Source organism: Pseudophryne corroboree, chromosome 4 (assembly GCF_028390025.1).
Source record: "Pseudophryne corroboree isolate aPseCor3 chromosome 4, aPseCor3.hap2, whole genome shotgun sequence".
NCBI lineage: Eukaryota > Metazoa > Chordata > Amphibia > Anura > Myobatrachidae > Pseudophryne > Pseudophryne corroboree.
Window position 1 is genome coordinate 803987156 of NC_086447.1, and position 18132 is coordinate 804005287.

Sequence of the window (18132 nt, forward strand, 5' to 3'; positions counted from 1 at the left end):
CCAACAAATTTCCATAATGAATTCAATTGGAAATGTGACCTTCATAGATTTGCCCGGAAATTAAGATTAAAAGAATTTTTTGCCAGCAGGACGCCCTCCAGTGAGGATTCTGCTTTTAGACCTTTTTTACAGAAAAGATCTCGATCTAACTATGATCCAATTTCCAACAATCCATCAATCAAGACGTTCTGCAGATTGATGGATGAAGCAGTAACCAAATTTGCTAATGCACCTGCGAAACCTCACCTTAATTTATCTAAAGCCGAACATTTGGCATTGAAATCCCTGCAATCCTATGAGGATATTACCATTAGGCCCGCAGATAAAGGCGGGGCCATAGTTATTCAAAATATTAGTGATTACCGATCTGAGATCCAATCCCAGCTTTTCGATAATGAGGTATATAAGAGGTTACCCTGTGATCCAACTAGCACCTACCAGAAGGAACTTTTCAATATTCTTACAAAGGCGTATACAGAGCACAAGATTTCAAAGAAAATTCAGGAGGCATTAAGTGTACAGTACCCCAAAATTCCAGTACTGTACACGATTCCAAAATTACACAAAAATTGTGAAAAACCTCCAGGACGGCCAATAATCTCGGCCAGAGACTCATTATACTCTCCAGTGTCACAGTTCTTGGACTGTATTTTGCAACCCTGTTTACTAAATCAGGATTCTTTTTTAAAGGACACTACTTCCTTTTTAAACATTCTGAAAGATTATCCAGAACTCCCTCCTGGGACATTAATGTGCTGCTTGGATATCAGCAGCCTTTACACTAGCATCCCCCATGATGGGGGTATTAGGGCGATGAAGCACTTCATTGAGGCTAATGTACCTTCAGAGTTAATTGACCATGAGCTGTTTTTGCACCTACTTGAGCTTACTTTATGTCGTAATTATTTTCTGTTTGACAGCAAGTATTATTTGCAATTGAGAGGGTGTGCGATGGGTTCTTCTGTCGCCCCCTCTTATGCTAATATATACATGTTTGATTTTGAATCTAGGATTTTTTTCTCCGATCCTGTACGTAGTAGGCATATTAGTTTGTTTAAAAGGTACATTGATGATGTCTTCTTACTCTGGACTGGGGGGGTACAATCGTTCCTCGATATGATGGGTGAGATCAATAATCTGCAGACTCCTATTAAGTTCACATATACCTATAGTCATTCTGATATAAATTTTCTAGATGTTCATGTCAGTATTGTAGATCATAAATTTGAAACGGAAGTTTTTAATAAACCTACTGATAGAAATACATTGCTGGTAGCAACCAGTCACCATCCAGTTGCCTTGAAGCAGGGATTACCATTATCCCAAATGATGCGTGTTGCTCGCATCTCCAGTAATAGAGATAAAGTACCTTGTGAAGTTGATATAGTGATATCTAAATTTGTACACAGGGGGTATGATCGCAAACTGCTAGAAGTACTAAAAACCAAGGTTCTTAACATGTCTAGAGCTGAGTTGTTAGAACCTAAGAACCGCAATCAGGATAACTTACTACCATGGAGTAGTGACTTTACGGTAGTCAGCCCCATTGTTAAGAGAGCCAGTAAAGCTCTCTGGCCAATAATACGTTCAGATAAAGATCTCCCCATCTTTAACAACAAGAGACCAATTGCCGCCTTTCGGCGTGGCAGTAATTTAAGAGACCGTTTAGTACGTACGGATATTTCAGGATTGAATATCCCCAAAGCACCGAATACCTACACCAAACCAGCTGGTTGCTATTCATGTAGTGACTGCACTACATGTAAATTTATCATTCAGTGTAAACAATTTAATCATCCCCATACAGCTAAGGTGTATGATATTAGATACGTGCTTACTTGTAACACCAGTCATGTTGTTTACGTTGTGGTCTGTCCGTGTGGCTTGTTCTACGTTGGGCAGACCACACGTAAATTTAAGGAAAGAATGAATGCTCATAGGTCGGCCATTAGACTTTCCCTCAGTGGTAAAGTTATCGATCAACCTGTCCCTAGACACTTTAAGGAGTATAATCACCCGCTGGAATCTATACGATATTTTATTATCGACCATGTTCCGGAGTCCCTACGGGGTGGTAATAGAGCAAAGACACTGCTAATCAAAGAATCCCGTTGGATCCTGAGGTTGGGAACTACAAAACCTGGGGGCCTGAATGACAAAATCAATTGGAACTCTTTTGTGTAACACCTTTATTCTTTGTGGGTAAAATTGTTCCCTAAATCTCTGATTGAATTAATTTAGCTGTGTACGTATTGTTCTTCTTGCATGGGTTTAGGGATATGAACATTTATCCATAACGACAAGGTGATTTTCATACTGCATAATATTTTTTGTATATGTATGTATTTTGCTTTGGTATTAGTGGTAATGGTTTGGTATGTGTACCTGTTGTATTCACTATAACCTGTGTCCTCTGTTGTACCCACAGGGCGGCTGTACGTGAGTGCATTGAAGTACAATGGGTGGAACGCATCATGTCCGGCTTATTGGAACGCAAAAAGACGTTCCTATGGTAACGGCAGAGCGACTCCCGGAAATGCGTCAGTAGATGCGTCTCCGGCTGGCGGCCCTGGGGAGCGGAACGGCGACGCGGGGTGGAGATTACTGCAGGCTGTGGGGTATAAGGGGGTAAGTGTTCATCTATGTCTTGTGATTGTACTGTTGTGGTGTGGTCCTGAGGACGGGGTGCTGACCCCGAAAGTACTCGACCTGACCTGAATACACTTTTTGTTACTTTTGCTACTATTGATGTCTCCAGAGTGCCTTCTTTCTTGGATGTGCATTTTACCTGATGTGGCACCGGAGCAAGCTGTCCATATAGTGGAGTGCCGGCAGTATATGGTTGTGTGTATATATATATATATATATATATATATATATATATATATATATATATATATATATATATATATATATATATATATATAGGTAGCGGTTGCGGTTCGGCACTCAAAGTGGGGATACAGGTATACTTGCTGTGGTGCCCTCTGAGGATCTATAGCAAAATCCAATATAGTAGCAGAGGAATCAGCGGCACTCAGCAGACTTGATATTGAGGTAAAAGAGTCTTTAATACGGTCCCGTATTAAAGACTCTTTTACCTCAATACCAAGTCTGCTGAGTGCCGCTGATTCCTCTGCTACTATATATATATATATATATATATATATATATATATATATAATTAGACCCTTTTGTCAGGAACAGCAGGGTCCTCAGTGACGTTAATACGTCCTTAATATGCACAATCATGTACTGAATGCTCTTTTTTTTCTTTCTTTTTTAATAGTGGATCTAATCAGGAAACATTATGGTCGACATAGGAATCAGTATCCGAGTCGGTATCCGGGCGTAGTGACTGGGCAAAAATAGGATTTTAATACCTACCGGTAAATCCTTTTCTCCTAGTCCGTAGAGGATGCTGGGGACTCCAAAAGGACCATGGGGTATAGACGGGATCCGCAGGAGACATGGGCACACTATAAGACTTTGAATCGGTGTGAACTGGCTCCTCCCTCTATGGTCCTCCTCCAGACCTCAGTTATAGGAACTGTGCCCAGGAGAGACGGACATTTCGAGGAAAAGGATTTTTGTTACACTAAGGGTGAGATACATACCAGCTCACACCACAAACACACTGTACAACGGGATTAGCAGAAATACCAGAGAACAGTATGAACGAAAAACAGCAACAAGCTGAACATAACCGATACACAACCTTCGTATAACCGAAAACAACCACTAACAATACAACTGCAAGTAACAGTCCGCACTGGGATGGGCGCCCAGCATCCTCTACGGACTAGGAGAAAAGGATTTACCGGTAGGTATTAAAATCCTATTTTCTCTTAAGTCCTAGAGGATGCTGGGGACTCCAAAAAGGACCATGGGGTCTATACCAAAGCTCCAGACCGGGCGGGAGAGTGCAGACGACTCTGCAGCACCGATTGAGTAAACATGAGGTCCTCATCAGCCAGGGTATCAAACTTGTAGAACTTAGCAAAAGTGTTTGAACCCGACCATGTAGCTGCTCGGCAAAGTTGAAGAGCCGAGACCCCTCGGGCAGCCGCCCAAGATGAGCCCACCTTCCTGGTAGAATGGGCCTTCACTGATTTCGGCAACGGCAGTCCAGCCGTAGAATGAGCGTGCTGAATCGTATTACAAATCCAGCGTGCAATAGTCTGCTTGGAAGCAGGATTTCCAATCTTGTTGGAAGCATACAGGATAAACAGAGCCTCCGTTTTCCTAACAAGAGCCGTTCTGGCGACATACATTTTCAAAGCTCTTACAACGTCGAGAGACTTTGGCACCGTCACGGCATCCGTAGCCAAAGGCACCACAATAGGTTGATTTATCTGAAACAAAGAAACCACCTTCTGCAGAAATTGTTGCCGAGTCCTCAATTCCGCTTTAACCACATGGAAAATCAAATATGGGCTCTTGTGAGACAGAGCCGTCTAGCGGACGCCAAGGCCAAAACCATGACCACTTTCCAAGTGAGAAATTTCAACTCCACCTTCCGCAAAGGTTCAAACCAGTGAGACATAAGAAATTGTAACACTACGTCAAGATCCCACGGTGCCACGGGTGGCACAAATGGAGGATGGATATGCAGCACTCCCTTCACAAAAGTCTGAACTTCAGGAAGGGCGGCCAATTCTTTTTGAAAGAAAATAGATAAAGCCAAAATCTGCACTTTGATGGAACCGAATTTCAGGCCTGCATCCACACCTGCCTGCGAAAAATGGAGGAAACGACCCAGCTGAAACTCCTTCGTAGGAGCTTTTTTGGCTTCACACCACGACACATACTTTCTTCAAATACGGTGATAATGCTTCGCCGTGACCTCATTTCTTTCCTTAAGGAGAGTGGGGATGACTTCCCCGGGAATACCCTTTCGAGCTAGGATTTGGCGTTCAACCTCCACGCCGTGAAACGCAGCCGCGGTAAGTCTTGAAATACGCACGGCCCCTACAGTAACAGGTCCTCTCTGAGAGGAAGTGACCAAGGATCTTCTATGAGCAATTCCTGAAGATCTGGACACCAGGCCCTCCATGGCCAATCTGGAACGACGAGCACTGCCGAAACCCTCGTTCGTCTTATGATCCTCAACACTTTTGGAATGAGAGGAAATGGAGGGAACACATACATCGACTGAAACACCCATGGAGTTACCAGGGCGTCCACTGCACTGGCTTGGGGGGTCCCTTGACCTGGAACAATACCTCGGAAGCTTCTTGTTGAGGCAAGACACCATCATGTCTATTTGAGGAATCCCCCAACGCCTTGTCACTTCTGCAAATACCTCTTGATGAAGAGCCCACTCTCCTGGGTGGAGATCGTGTCTGCTGAGGAAGTCTGCTTCCCAGTTGTCCACGCCCGCAAGGAAGACTGCTGACAGAGCGCTCACGTGCTTTTCCGCCTAGCGGAGAACTCTTGTGGCCTCCGCCATTGCCGCTCTGCTCTTTGTTCCGCCCTGGCGGTTTACTTACGCCACCGCTGTTCTGTTGTCCGACTGAATCAGGACAGGTAGACCTCGCAGAAGGTTCTCCGCTTGCAGAAGGCCGTTGTAAATGGCTCTTAACTCCAGAACATTTATGTGGAGACAAGATGTCTGGCTTGACCATTTTCCCTGGAAAACTTCTTCCTTGTGTGACTGCTCCCCAGCCTCGGAGACTTGCATCCGTGGTCAGCAATCCTGGATCCCGAACCTGCGTCCCTCTAGAAGGTGAGAACTCTGCAGCCACCACAGGAGAGAAATTCTGGACCTAGAAGATAGACTTATTTTCCGGTGCATGTGTAGGTGAGACCCGGACCATTTGTCCAGCAGGTCCCACTGAAACACCCGGGCATGAAACCTGCCAAACGGAATGGCTTCTTACGCCGCAACCATCTTCCCTAGCACTCGAGTGCATTGATGAATCGACACTCTTGCCGGTTTCAGAATCTCTTTGACCATGCCTTGGATTTCCAGAGCTTTTTCTGCCGGAGGAAACACTCTTTGCAGGTCCGTGTCCAGAATCATGCCCAAGAAAGGCAGCCGAGTTGTCGGAATCAACTGGGACTTTGGCAAATTTAGAATCCAACAATGATGTTGCAGAACCGTCAGGGAGAGCTCCACATTTCTTAGCAACTGCTCCTTCGATCTCGCCTTTATCAGGAGATCGTCCAAGTACGGGATAATTGTGACACCCTGTTTGCGTAGGAGTACCATCATTTCCGCCATGACTTTGGTGAAGACCCTCGGGGCCGTGTAAAGCCTAAACGGCAACGTCTGAAATTGGTAATGAGAATCCTGCACCGCAAATCTCAGGAAAGCTTGATGTGGAGGATATATCGGGACGTGTAAGTAGGTATCTTTTATGACGACTGACGCCATAAAATCCCCCCCTTCTAGACTGGAAATCACAGCTCGAAGAGATTCCATCTTGAACTTGAAAGTTTTCAAATCCAGATTGAGGGATTTTAGGTTCAGGATCGGTCTGACCGAGCCGTCCGGCTTTGGCACAACAAAGAGGCTCGAATAGAACCCTTCTCCCCGTTGGGACGTCGGAACCGGGACAATGACACTCTGTTGACACAGCTTTTGTATCGCAGCATTTACTACTTCCCTTTCTGGGATAGAAACTGGCAAGGCTGATTTGAAAAATCGGTGGGGGGGCGGGGCATCTCCTGAAACTCCAGTTTGTACCCTTGGGATACTATGTCTAAGACCCAAGGATCTAGGCCCGATTGAAACCAGACCTGACTGAAGATTCGGAGACGGGCCCCCACCGGCACGGACTCCCGTAGGGGAGCCCCAGCATCATGTGGTGGACTTTGCAGAGGCCGGGGAGGACTTTTGGTCCTGGGCGCCAGACACCGCAGGCGACCTTTTTCCCCTTCCTCTACCTTTTCAAGCGAGGAAGGACAAGCCCCTTCCATTTTTGTATTTATTAGGCCGAAAGGACTGCATCTGATAATGGGGTGCCTTTTTCTGTTGTGAGGGAACATAAGGAAGAAAAGATGACTTACCCGAAGTAGCGGTAGACACCAGGTCAGCAAGGCCGTCACCAAACAAGACACTACCTTTAAAGGGGATAGCTTCCATATTTTTCTTGGAGTCGGCATCAGCATTCCATTGATGAATCCACAGCGCCCTCCTGGCCGAGACCGCCATGGCATTGGCTCTTGATCCCAAGAGGCCAACATCCCTCGCCGCATCCTTTAGGTAAGCTGCAGCGTCCCTGATACAACCGAGAGTCAAAAGAATGTTATCCCTATCTAGGGTATCCATGTCAGATGCCAAATTATCAGCCCACTTAGCAATAGCACTACTCACCCATGCCGATGCCACGGCAGGTCTGAGGAGTGCACCCGTAGTGACATAATGTCGTTTCCTGCTTACGATCCGCAGGATCCTCGAGGGCAGCAGTGTCAGGAGACGGAAGTGCCACTTTCTTGGACAGCCGGGACAGAGCCTTGTCCACTTTTCCCTGTCATCAGAGGGGAAAGGATATGCCATAAAAATTCTCTTGGGAATCTGCCACCTTTTGTCAGGCGACTCCCAAGCCTTTTCACAAAGAGCGTTCAGTTCATGAGAGGGGGGAAACGTCACCTCAGGCTTTTTCCCTTTAAATAAACAAACCCTTGTATCTGGAACAGGAGGCACCTCAGAAATATGTAAAACATCTTTAATTGCCACAATCATGTACTGAATACTCTTAACCAATTTTGGATGTAAACTGGCCTCACTAAAGTCGACACTGGAATCAGAGTCCGTGTCGGTATTCATATCTGCCATCTGGGTAAATTAACGTTTCTGTGACCCTGAGGGGGCCAGTACCTGAGACAAGGCGTCCTCAATGGATTTTCTCCATGTTTGCGTCTGAGAATCAGATTTATCAAGCCTCTTATAAAATAAAGCCACATTTGCATTCAATGTACTCAACATATTCACCCAATCAGCAGTCGGCGGTGCCGACAGAGTCACTCCCAAATCCTTCTCTGCGCCCCCAGTAACTTCCTCCGGGGAGCAGCACTCAGCCTCAGACATGTCAACACACTGTACCGACACACACACACTCACACTGGCAATAGGGGACAGACCCACAGGGAAGCCTGTTAGAGAGAACACAGAGGGAGAAAATGGCGCTGGTAAGCTGTGCGGGCTAAGCCACGCCCCCACCCGGCGCGCTGTAGTCCCGCTCAATTCAAAAAATTATACTGGCGGGGGTCTTATATTTAGTGCCTAGGCACCGATAATATGCTCTTTGCCAGTGAAAAACTCCAGTAACCTGCTGCCCAGGGCGCCCCCCCTGCGCCCTGCACCCTGTGAGTGCCGTTGGTGTGTGTGTGTGGTAGCATGGAGCGCAGCGCGACCGCTGCGCTGTACCTCCGTTACTGAAGTCTTCTGCCGTCACTGAAGTCTTCTGTCTTCTGTATACTCACCCGGCTTCTTTCTTCTGTGAGGGGGTTGACGGCGCGGCTCCGGGAACAAGCAGCTAGGCGCACCAAGTGATCGAACCCTCTGGAGCTAATGGTGTCCAGTAGCCTAAGAAGCAGAGCCCTTAACTCAGAAGAAGTAGGTCTGACTTCTCTCCCCTCACTCCCACGAAGCAGAGAGCCTGTAGCCAGCAGGTCTCTCTGAAAATAAAAAACTTAACATAAAGTCTTTTCAGAGAAACTCAGTAGAGCTCCCCTAGTGTGTGTCCAGTCTCTCTGGGCACAGAATCTAACTGAGGTCTGGAGGAGGGGCATAGAGGGAAGAGCCAGTTCACACCCATTCAAAGTCTTATAGTGTGCCCATGTCTCCTACGGATCCCGTCTATACCCCATGGTCCTTTTGGAGTCCCCAGCATCCGCTAGGACGTAAGAGAAATAAAATTTTTGCGACCCCGAGGGGTCTAAGGGAAAAATAGCTATGAACATCACATCCTCCATAGATATTTCTACGTCTGTGTCTGGGACACAGATTTATGCAACCTTACTCTGATATGAATCACATTATCATGCCAATTTTTACCAAGTCAGTTATTGGTGGTGCCAACATGGCCACCCACATATGTCTGTGTCCCTAATATAGTTTCCTCTCTGGAAAAATATACAGCCACCGACTTTTATGTTGACATACATGTACCAAGTACCCACAGACACACCGCCTTATGGGAGTAAAACTGTCAGAGGGACACAGAGGATTTTTCAGCACACAAACCAACGCCAAAAACACACAGTCTGGGAAATAATCTATCTATCTATCTATCTATCTATCTATCTATGTCCAAAAAGAACGGCACTCAGGGACTGTCATCATAGCAAAAAGATTTGTATTGAAGTCAGATCAAACGTAAACGTTTTCGGGGACACAGCCCCTTCGTCAGGATCACAGACAATAACAGTGTTATTGTCTGTGATCCTGACGAAGGGGCTGTGTCCCCGAAAACGTTTACGTTTGATCTGACTTCAATACAAATCTTTTTGCTATGATGACAGTCCCTGAGTGCCGTTCTTTTTGGACATATATGAGATATTTATGAACAGGACACCGGGGCGTTTACACCTTCATGGGAGTGCCGGCTGAATTGGATCATATATATATATATATATATATATATATATATAAAACAGACTAGTAGCGCTTAATATTAACAACAAGCACCCATATTTGTGTGTCCCCCCCCCCCCCTTGTTCTGAACATGTGCTGGTGAGGTGAGGAAGAAGCCCCGCCGCCGTAATGGCACGCTTCTGTCCCACTCATAAATAAATAAATAATTCCGCTGGTGGGGTAAGGACAGTGCCCAGGCACGAATGTCCACTTTTTGCCAGCCCTTTTGTGAGGAATTTTATGCTGCCCAGGGCGCCCCCCCGCGCCCTGAACCCTGCAGTCCTATGTGTGTGGGAGCATGGCACGCAGTCTGCCTTCCGTTGCGCGGTACCTCAGAAAATGCCGTCACTGAAGAAGAAGTCTTCTTTTCTTCAGTTACTCACCTGTCTTCTGACTTCTGGCTCTGTAAGGGGGTGATGGCCGGCTGCGGGAGTGAGTATCTAGGCGTACCTAGCGATCAGCACCCTCAGGAGCTAATGGTGTCCTGTAGCCAGAAGCAGAGCCCTTGAACTCACTGGAAGTGGGTCATACTTCTCTCCCCTAAGTCCCACGAAGCAGGGAGATTGTTGCCAGTAGCCTCCCTGAACATAAAAAACCTAACAAAAGTCTTTTTCAGAGAAACTCAGTAGAGCTCCCCTGTAGTGTGTCCAGTCTCTCTGGGCACAATTCTAAAACTGGAGTCTGGAGGAGGGGCATAGAGGGAGGAGCCAGTTCACACCCTTTGAAAGTCTTAAAGTGCCCATGTCTCCTGCGAATCCCGTCTATACCCCATGGTTCTTAATGTGTCCCCAGCATCCTCTAGGACGTATGAGAAATAATAATGACAGTTATATGAATGCAAACAGTTGAATTAAATTGCATCATAGTTTAAGGTCATCTTTTTATCAATACAATACAATGATCAATAATGTAACAAATATATATATACCTGGCAACACTGGGGGGAACTGACTTACTGTTGCTCCCTCCAGGTGTACTTGTTTTTTTGTTGCTTTCTCTGGGTATGACTGTTGTACTATTGCTTTTTTCTGCTGTAACAATCTTAGTGTTGCTTCCTCCAGGTGTCACTGTTTTAGTGCTGCTCCCTGCAGGTGTCACCGTTTTAGTGTTGCTTCCTCCAGGTGTCAGCGTCCTAGTGTTGCTCCCTGCAGGTGTCACCATTTTAGTGTTGCTTCCTCCAGGTGTCAGCGTCTTAGTGTTGCTCCCTGCAGGTGTCACCATTTTAGTGTTGCTTCCTCCAGGTGTCAGCGTCTTAGTGTTGCTCCCTGCAGGTGTCACCATTTTAGTGTTGCTTCCTCCAGGTGTCAGCGTCTTAGTGTTGCTCCCTGCAGGTGTCACCATTTTAGTGTTCCTCCCTCCAGGTGTCACTATTTTATTGTTGCTTCCTATAGGTGTCAGTGTTTTAGTGTTTTTCTCTCCATGTGTCATTGTTTTAGTGTGGCTACCTCCAGGTGTTACTTTTTTAGCATTAGTCCCTCCAGGTGCTACTGTTCTCGCGTTGGCCCCACCAGGTGTTACTGTTGTAATGTTGGCCCCTCCAGGCGCTACTGTTTTAGTACTGTTTCTTCCAGGTGTTACCGTTTTCATTTCTTTTGCTGCCTCCCACTCCTGCCACCACTTCTGAGCTGTAACATAAGAATAAACATATAAACTCCTTCAGCCATAACAATTCCTTCAATTTATCAACAGTACATAGAATTATAAATACATATACTCTTACTATGAAATTCAAAAGGGGTTCTTAACTTCACAGTAGTTTTATTTTTTACTGCATAAGATAAAGGAAAAACTCTTTTCTTCAATGATGTATATGATACTCTGTATTAAACCACTAACTTTAATAGCCAGGGAATCATATCAAGAAAATGGCATAATGTAAAATAAATGTCCACCGTTCCATGAGGGGATTGTGTTTTATAAACATACACCAACCACAAACTAAGATACTTCACTTTGCAATGTAAGTTTTCAATATATAAAGTCCAATGCCCGAATTTAATGCATTCTGAGTTCGGTGGCCGTGCGAGATGCCGGACGGACTTGGACGTTTTTCTTTTAAAGGAGAAATCATGTACAAGGCATATAATGCAGTCCGAGTTCAGCTGCCGTGCGAGACTCTGACATTTTTTTTAGCGGGGCAATCCCCTTTAAAAAAATGTCAGCGTTCAGATAGCATTCCACACGGCCGCCGAACTCGGACTGCATTACATCCCGCCCAAAGTATGAAAATTGTAGTGCAAATGCCGTTTTGTGACATTGTTTTGAATATAGCCTTTTTATAGAGTATATTTTATTCTATATGTGTTCCTATATACATTACATATATTCATCGCATGGTTAAACTTAATGTACTTTCATTTTCTCAGAAAACTGCATAAGGGTCTTTTCAGTGGGCACATAAAAGCCCTCAATGTCTGGGAATGTCTGTTATCAGTACAAAGCCTCATTGCTACAAAAAGTAAAGGGGCCTACACGCTGGGCGATTTTGCCGATGTCAACGACGAACGATATGATCGGTGAATTATTTTTTAATAACGATTTTAATGAGCGATTTGAATGATCTGCCATTGCATCCAAAAATATTGTCCAAATTGGCTTGCAGTGATAAACGATCATAGGCCAACGATGAACGACTGCGAGGACGAGCATCGTTCATCGTTGATGCCTCCACACTGAACAACATTAACGATTTACTGTTCATTTTTATTTTTGAACTATGGGGCTAATTCAGTAAGGATAGCAAATTCTGCTAATCAGCAGAATTTGCTATCCTTTGGAGCAAGCTGACCGGCGCCTCCCTCCCCCCCCCTTGATGAAGCAGAAATTGTGATTGCCTCGCAATTTCTGCTTCATCGTAATAATTATTGATGCCTCCTGCCGGTGCAGCTTAGCTGCGGCCTCAGGAGACCCGGCGCCATCTTACCCATCGTGCCGGCTGCATGTAAAGTCACGCAGCCACTGCGATCACGCCCCTGAAACGCCCCATTCGCGCAGCATTGCCCACCATTTGCATCGCTCCGCCCCCGCAACGCTCCGTCTCCTCCCTGGAAACGGAGTGTCCCCCCCCGCGCGACCGCCTCTGCCTGATTGACAGGCAAAGGCGATCGCATTTTCTGCAGCACCCGCAGAAAGTGCGGGCGCATACACAGTATGGGCACTGTGCATGTGCCCGCGGGCTGACCGCAAAAATTCCGGTTGCCGCTATATCGTTCATATCGTTCTATAAAATCGCCCAGTGTGAAGGGCCCTTAACTTTTCAATATGATACTGTTCCTTTCTCTATGCACTGTATGTCAACATAAACCATGGCTGAAATGCAATTATTATTCAAAATGCTTAGATGTGCTTTTACTGCCATCTAGTAGCTAAACTTATTATTTACTTTTATATTAATTCTGTATTGCATGATATTGAAACAGTGTCTCATGACTTTTCCTTTAGAACGGAGATTTGATTCTGTATGTATCTTTTTTTTTCTTTGCCAGGCTTCCTGGTAAATAAATGATTTATTCCACTTTAAGCCTCTTTGTTATATTATGGAGGTTATTTCTTTTAAGAGTACAAACACAACACAACAACATTACGTGATTACTTCTGCACAGATGCAACTAACAAGTCTATTTTTACAGCTACTCAGTGGGACAACCTATGTACCTATCCACCTTATTTACCTATCCAGATGTACAGTGCATCTGAAAAGTATTCACAGCGCTTCACTTTTTCCACATTTTGTTATGTAACAGCCTTATCCCAAAATGGAATAAATTAATTTTTTCCCCTCAAAATTCTACACACAATACCCCATAATTACAAGGTGAAAAAAGTTTTTTTGAGATTTTTTGCAAATGTATTAAAAATTAAAAACTAAGAAATCACATGTACAAAAGTATTCACAGCCTTTGCTCAACACTTTTTTGATGCACCTTTGGCATCAATTACAGCCTGAAGTCTTTTTGAATATGATGCCACAAGCTTGGCACACCTATCTTCGGGCAGTTTTGCCCATTCCTCTTTGCAGCACCTCTCAAGCTCCATCAGGTTGGATGGGAAGCATCGGTGCACAGCCATTTTCAGATCTCTCCAGAGATCTTCAATCGGATTCAAGTCTGGGCTCTGGTTGGGCCACTCAAGGACATTCACATTCAGTTGTTCTGAAGCCACTCCTTTGATACCTTGGCTGTGTGCGTAGGGTCGTTGTCCTGCTGAAAGATGAACCATCGCCCCAGTCTGAGGTCAAGAGCGCTCTGGAGCAGGTCATTCATATTTCCCTCTATCCTGACTAGTTTCCCAGTTCCTGCCACTGAAAAACATTTCCAAAGCATGATGCTGCCACCACCATGCTTTACTGTAGGGATGGTATTGGTCTGGTGATGAGCAGTGCCTGGTTTCCTTCAAACATGACGCCTGGCATTCACGACATTGGGTTCTTGGTCACCTCCTTGACTAGGGCCCTTCTCCCCCGATCACTCAGTTAAGATGGCCGGCCAGCTCTAGGAAGAGTCCTGGTGGTTCCGAACTTCTTCCATTTACGGATGATGGAGGGCACTGTGCTCATTGGGACCTTAAAAGCAGCTGATATTTTTCTGTACCCTTCCCCAGATTTGTGTCTCGACATAATCCTGTCTCGGAGGTCTACAGACAATTCCTTTGACTTCATGCTTGGTTTGTGCTCAGACATGCACTGTCAAGTGTGGCATCTTATATAGACAGGTGTGTGCCTTTCCAAATCATGTCCAATCAACTGAATTTACCACATGTGGACTCCAATTAAGTGGGAACATCTCAAGGATGATCAGTGGAAACAGGATGCACCTGAGCTCAATTTTGAGCTTCATGGCAAAGGCTGTGAATACTTATGTACATGTGATTTCTTAGTTTTTTTATTTTTAATAAATTGGCAAAAATCTCAAAAACACTTTTTTCACGTTGTCATTATGGGGTATTGGGTATTGTGTGTAGAATTTTGAGGGAAAAAATGTATTTATTCCAGTTTGGAATAAGGCTGTAACATAACAACATGTGGAAAAAGTGAAATGCTGTGAATACTTTCCAGATGCACTGTACTGTACCTTTACAGGTAAGAGCCTTCCTAGCTGTATTTCAAACATTACAATTAAAACATTCAAATAGATGGATACAAACAGCCTGTTGACCCCATCCTCTGAAAAAAAAGTGAGACCTAGATGAAGGTAAATTGGAATAGTATTTTAGGATAAAATCAGAAACAGTTAATGATTGGAGAGGACCTAATGTGGTATTAGGTATGATTCTGGAGTAATGTTTTCACTATTTTCATAATGCTCATTTCCAATCAGACCTGCTTTCCAGCTAGGTTCCATAAACAGGGCTGTGGGTGTACACCTATGAAACTGCTGCGTATGCAGGGAGGCTACCAGTAATCCTGGTGGTCGCAATGCCTACGTTGCGTATGCATTTTTTAAAACTTTGAGATCTGTTTTCTCAAAATTGACTCTCATGGACTGGGACCTTATTCAGTATGCAAATTCTAAAAAGAGGAAATCACTTCTGTTCTGCTCACACAAAATCACACTATAACTTGGGGGTTATACCCCTGTAATTCAGTCCTTGTAGTCCTGTTAAGTTGTTGACAGGCAGAGGCGTTTCACGGGGTGGTTGGGGCACCACAAACGCAGGAGGGTCCGGGCCTTTTTTAGGGCGGCCACGTAACGTAACGTTACGTGGCCGCTGTGACAGGGAAAATGCAGGCGGCACGACTGCCTTTGCAGCCAGGCTGCACAGGCAGGGGGGCTTCCCTTATTCAGGAATGTGATCACAATAGAGTTGCGATCACATCGCTGATGGCCATTAGCATGCTGGGCGGCCTTGCTCTGTGCTGGGCAGCCCCCAGCATGCGACTGATAGCAGTTGCAGTTTTGCTAATTTAGCAAAACTGCAACTGAGGTTGAAAAGGGCAGATCTGTTCCTCATTAGCTGTCTACTCTAGACAGTATCTTACATGTTAGCTCTGCTGGAGGAGGTCCCCTGGTTGGCATATTCTCTAGGCGTATACTTGCTGTAAAGCTGAGCTTTGCTTCCTGAAGTACAAGCTGTGCATCCTCAGAAGATGGCCTGTCATCATAGTGGGCAAGCTGTGCAGTACCCAATAAATATAAAGCGTAGCTGTTGCAGGGAGACACTATAACCCCGAGCTGGCAGACCTGAAAATGCAGAAGAAAATTAACACACATGCAGAAATACATTACACTTTGCCCAGCCATTCTTTGCTTAGGCATTCATTTGGGAGGAACTTAAGAAACAACAATTGTTTTAGTATTACAGAGTGCTTAAGGTGATTAGTATTACAGGGTGAGTCAGTCAGTCAGTGAATGAACACTACCAGTAAATGAACATTTTTAGGTTTAAAGTATTAAAACAAGCTTTCATTTTCTCAAATAATCATAACAAGTGTCTAATTTTATGCTGTGAAGCCGTCTTGAGTTAGCTGGATTTTGAATGGATCCTGAAGTCACATGACTAGGTTGCGCATTGATTTTTGTTTTAGGCTTTAACAAGTTTGAGCTGCTTTTCTCTCAAAATACTAAGGTAATGTTACACCTTATTTGTACATTTTTTTTTATAAAATAACAACAATTGACAGTGTTTTTTACCTCAAAGCATGTGGGGGCGCCGGCCATACCCGGGTGTCACCCTTGGAGGGGGCGACACCAAAATGCTGGCGCCTTTGCAGTGACTGGAGCCGGGTGCTGTATTGTGACATTCTCCTGCAGCACCCGGCTCCTGTCAGAGGAGGAGCCGACTGACAGTGCAAGCACTAAGGCCCAGATTTATCAAGCCTTGGAGAGTGATAAATTGCACGGTGATAAAGTACCAGCCAATCAGCTCCTAACTGCCGTGTTACAGGCTGCATTTGAAACATGACAGTTGAGAGCTGATTAGTTGGTACTTTATCACCGTGAAATTTATCAATGTCCAAGGCTTGATAAATCTGGGCCGCTCCGGTGGCAGCCCAGCATCTCCGGGAAACTAGCCACGCCGAAGAGGGATGCAATTGGGATTTCCCATGAGGCCCACCTTTATGTTAGACCACGCCCCTTTTGAATGCAGGTTAAGGGGGTATGGAGTGCATACCGAGTGTCGCCAAACCCAGTGACACTTCTGCATGTTAGTAAAGGCTTTAAAAGGGTTATCATTTGATACGCTGAGGTGAAAAACTCTGTGGATAGCCTTGGATAAGGAAAGAGGGGGCTGTTCATTTACTGGATAACATCATCAGTTTTTTTCAGTAAATAATCAAATTGTTAATTTAGTGGGTTTTTACAGATTACACAAGCCTGCAATGGAAAACATTTCTGAAAACAAATAGCTGATTTTTATAGGTTTTTGGGTGCTATTTTCAGAAAACATACTAGAAAGTTCCATCATGTACCGTTTTTCTGCAAACGCAAATTTTTTGTTTTCAGTATGTTCAGAATTACTCTATTATGCATCCAAATCGCTATGTACTGATGTGGAATTTTGAAGACATTTTTACCCTCTAATAATCTCAGTCAGATTTATATGCTGTGCATTAAACACTTCAGTATAGTGGATGGCGCCTAAAGGAACATTGCATTAAGCCACAATTGTATGGGGTATTCTACCTCTTCTATACGAACTACTACTCTGAATGTGATAAATGACTTTTATATGTGTAGTGTATGTCTATCTATCACATGTATGTTTGTCCTTATATTTAAAAAAAATAATATATATATATATATATATATATATAATATAATCATACATATTCAGCACTCACCTAATATTAACACTTCAAACTGTAATTCATCTGAATTCAGGGAATGTTAGTTCCAAAATATTGCAATAGTTTGTTAAGCTGACCAGCCACTTCACGGCCATTCTCATTTGGTCAGTCCCTACACTGGCTTACAAAAATCTGACCATTGCTCTCAGGCATCTTTTGGATTTTAAATACACAGTATGCTTCTATCATGGGTTTAGGCCCTGTCTCCCTCTTTTAAAGAGACAGGAACTACACCCAAGCATATCAGTTAATAAACACCTGGGGAATTTCTTAACATTTAATTTACATATGGACAATAGGGGTGCAAGAGGAAGTGCGACCATTTTATTTAAATGGTGTGGTCACAAATACCACTGGCACCGCGGATGTATGAGTGCTGTGGGTTCTAGCCTATTGTGTTTATATATATATATATATATATATATATATATATATATACATACATACATACATACAGGTTGAGTATCCCTTATCCAAAATGCTTGGGACCAGAAGTATTTTGGATATCGGATTTTTCCGTATTTTGGAATAATTGCATACCATAATGAGATATCATGGCGATGGGACCTAAGTCTAAGCACAGAATGCTTTTCTGTTTCATATACACCTTCAGTGTCGGACTGGGGCATGTAGGGCCCACCGAGGGAATACAGTGGTAGGGGCCCATGTTTAGGGGTGTGGCCAGTCTCTAGAGGGTGTGTGCCATACTTGCCTACCTGACTCTCTCCATGAGGGAGAAAATGCTCTGTTCCCGGACTTTCC

General features: G+C 44.5%; 1 protein-coding gene across 3 annotated transcripts in view; it reads right to left on the reverse strand.

The window, feature by feature from the left end:
- The window catches only part of LOC134910412 (uncharacterized), a 286525-nt gene that overhangs the window by 40234 nt on the left and 228159 nt on the right, over window positions 1-18132 (reverse strand). For all 3 annotated transcript variants that reach the window (XM_063918405.1, XM_063918404.1, XM_063918406.1), the window contains 2 exons: window positions 15562-15763; window positions 10513-11209 (listed from right to left, as the gene is read on the reverse strand). In XM_063918405.1, coding sequence (XP_063774475.1) covers window positions 10513-11209; window positions 15562-15763 — 899 coding nt within the window. The remainder of the gene's footprint in view (window positions 1-10512; window positions 11210-15561; window positions 15764-18132) is intronic.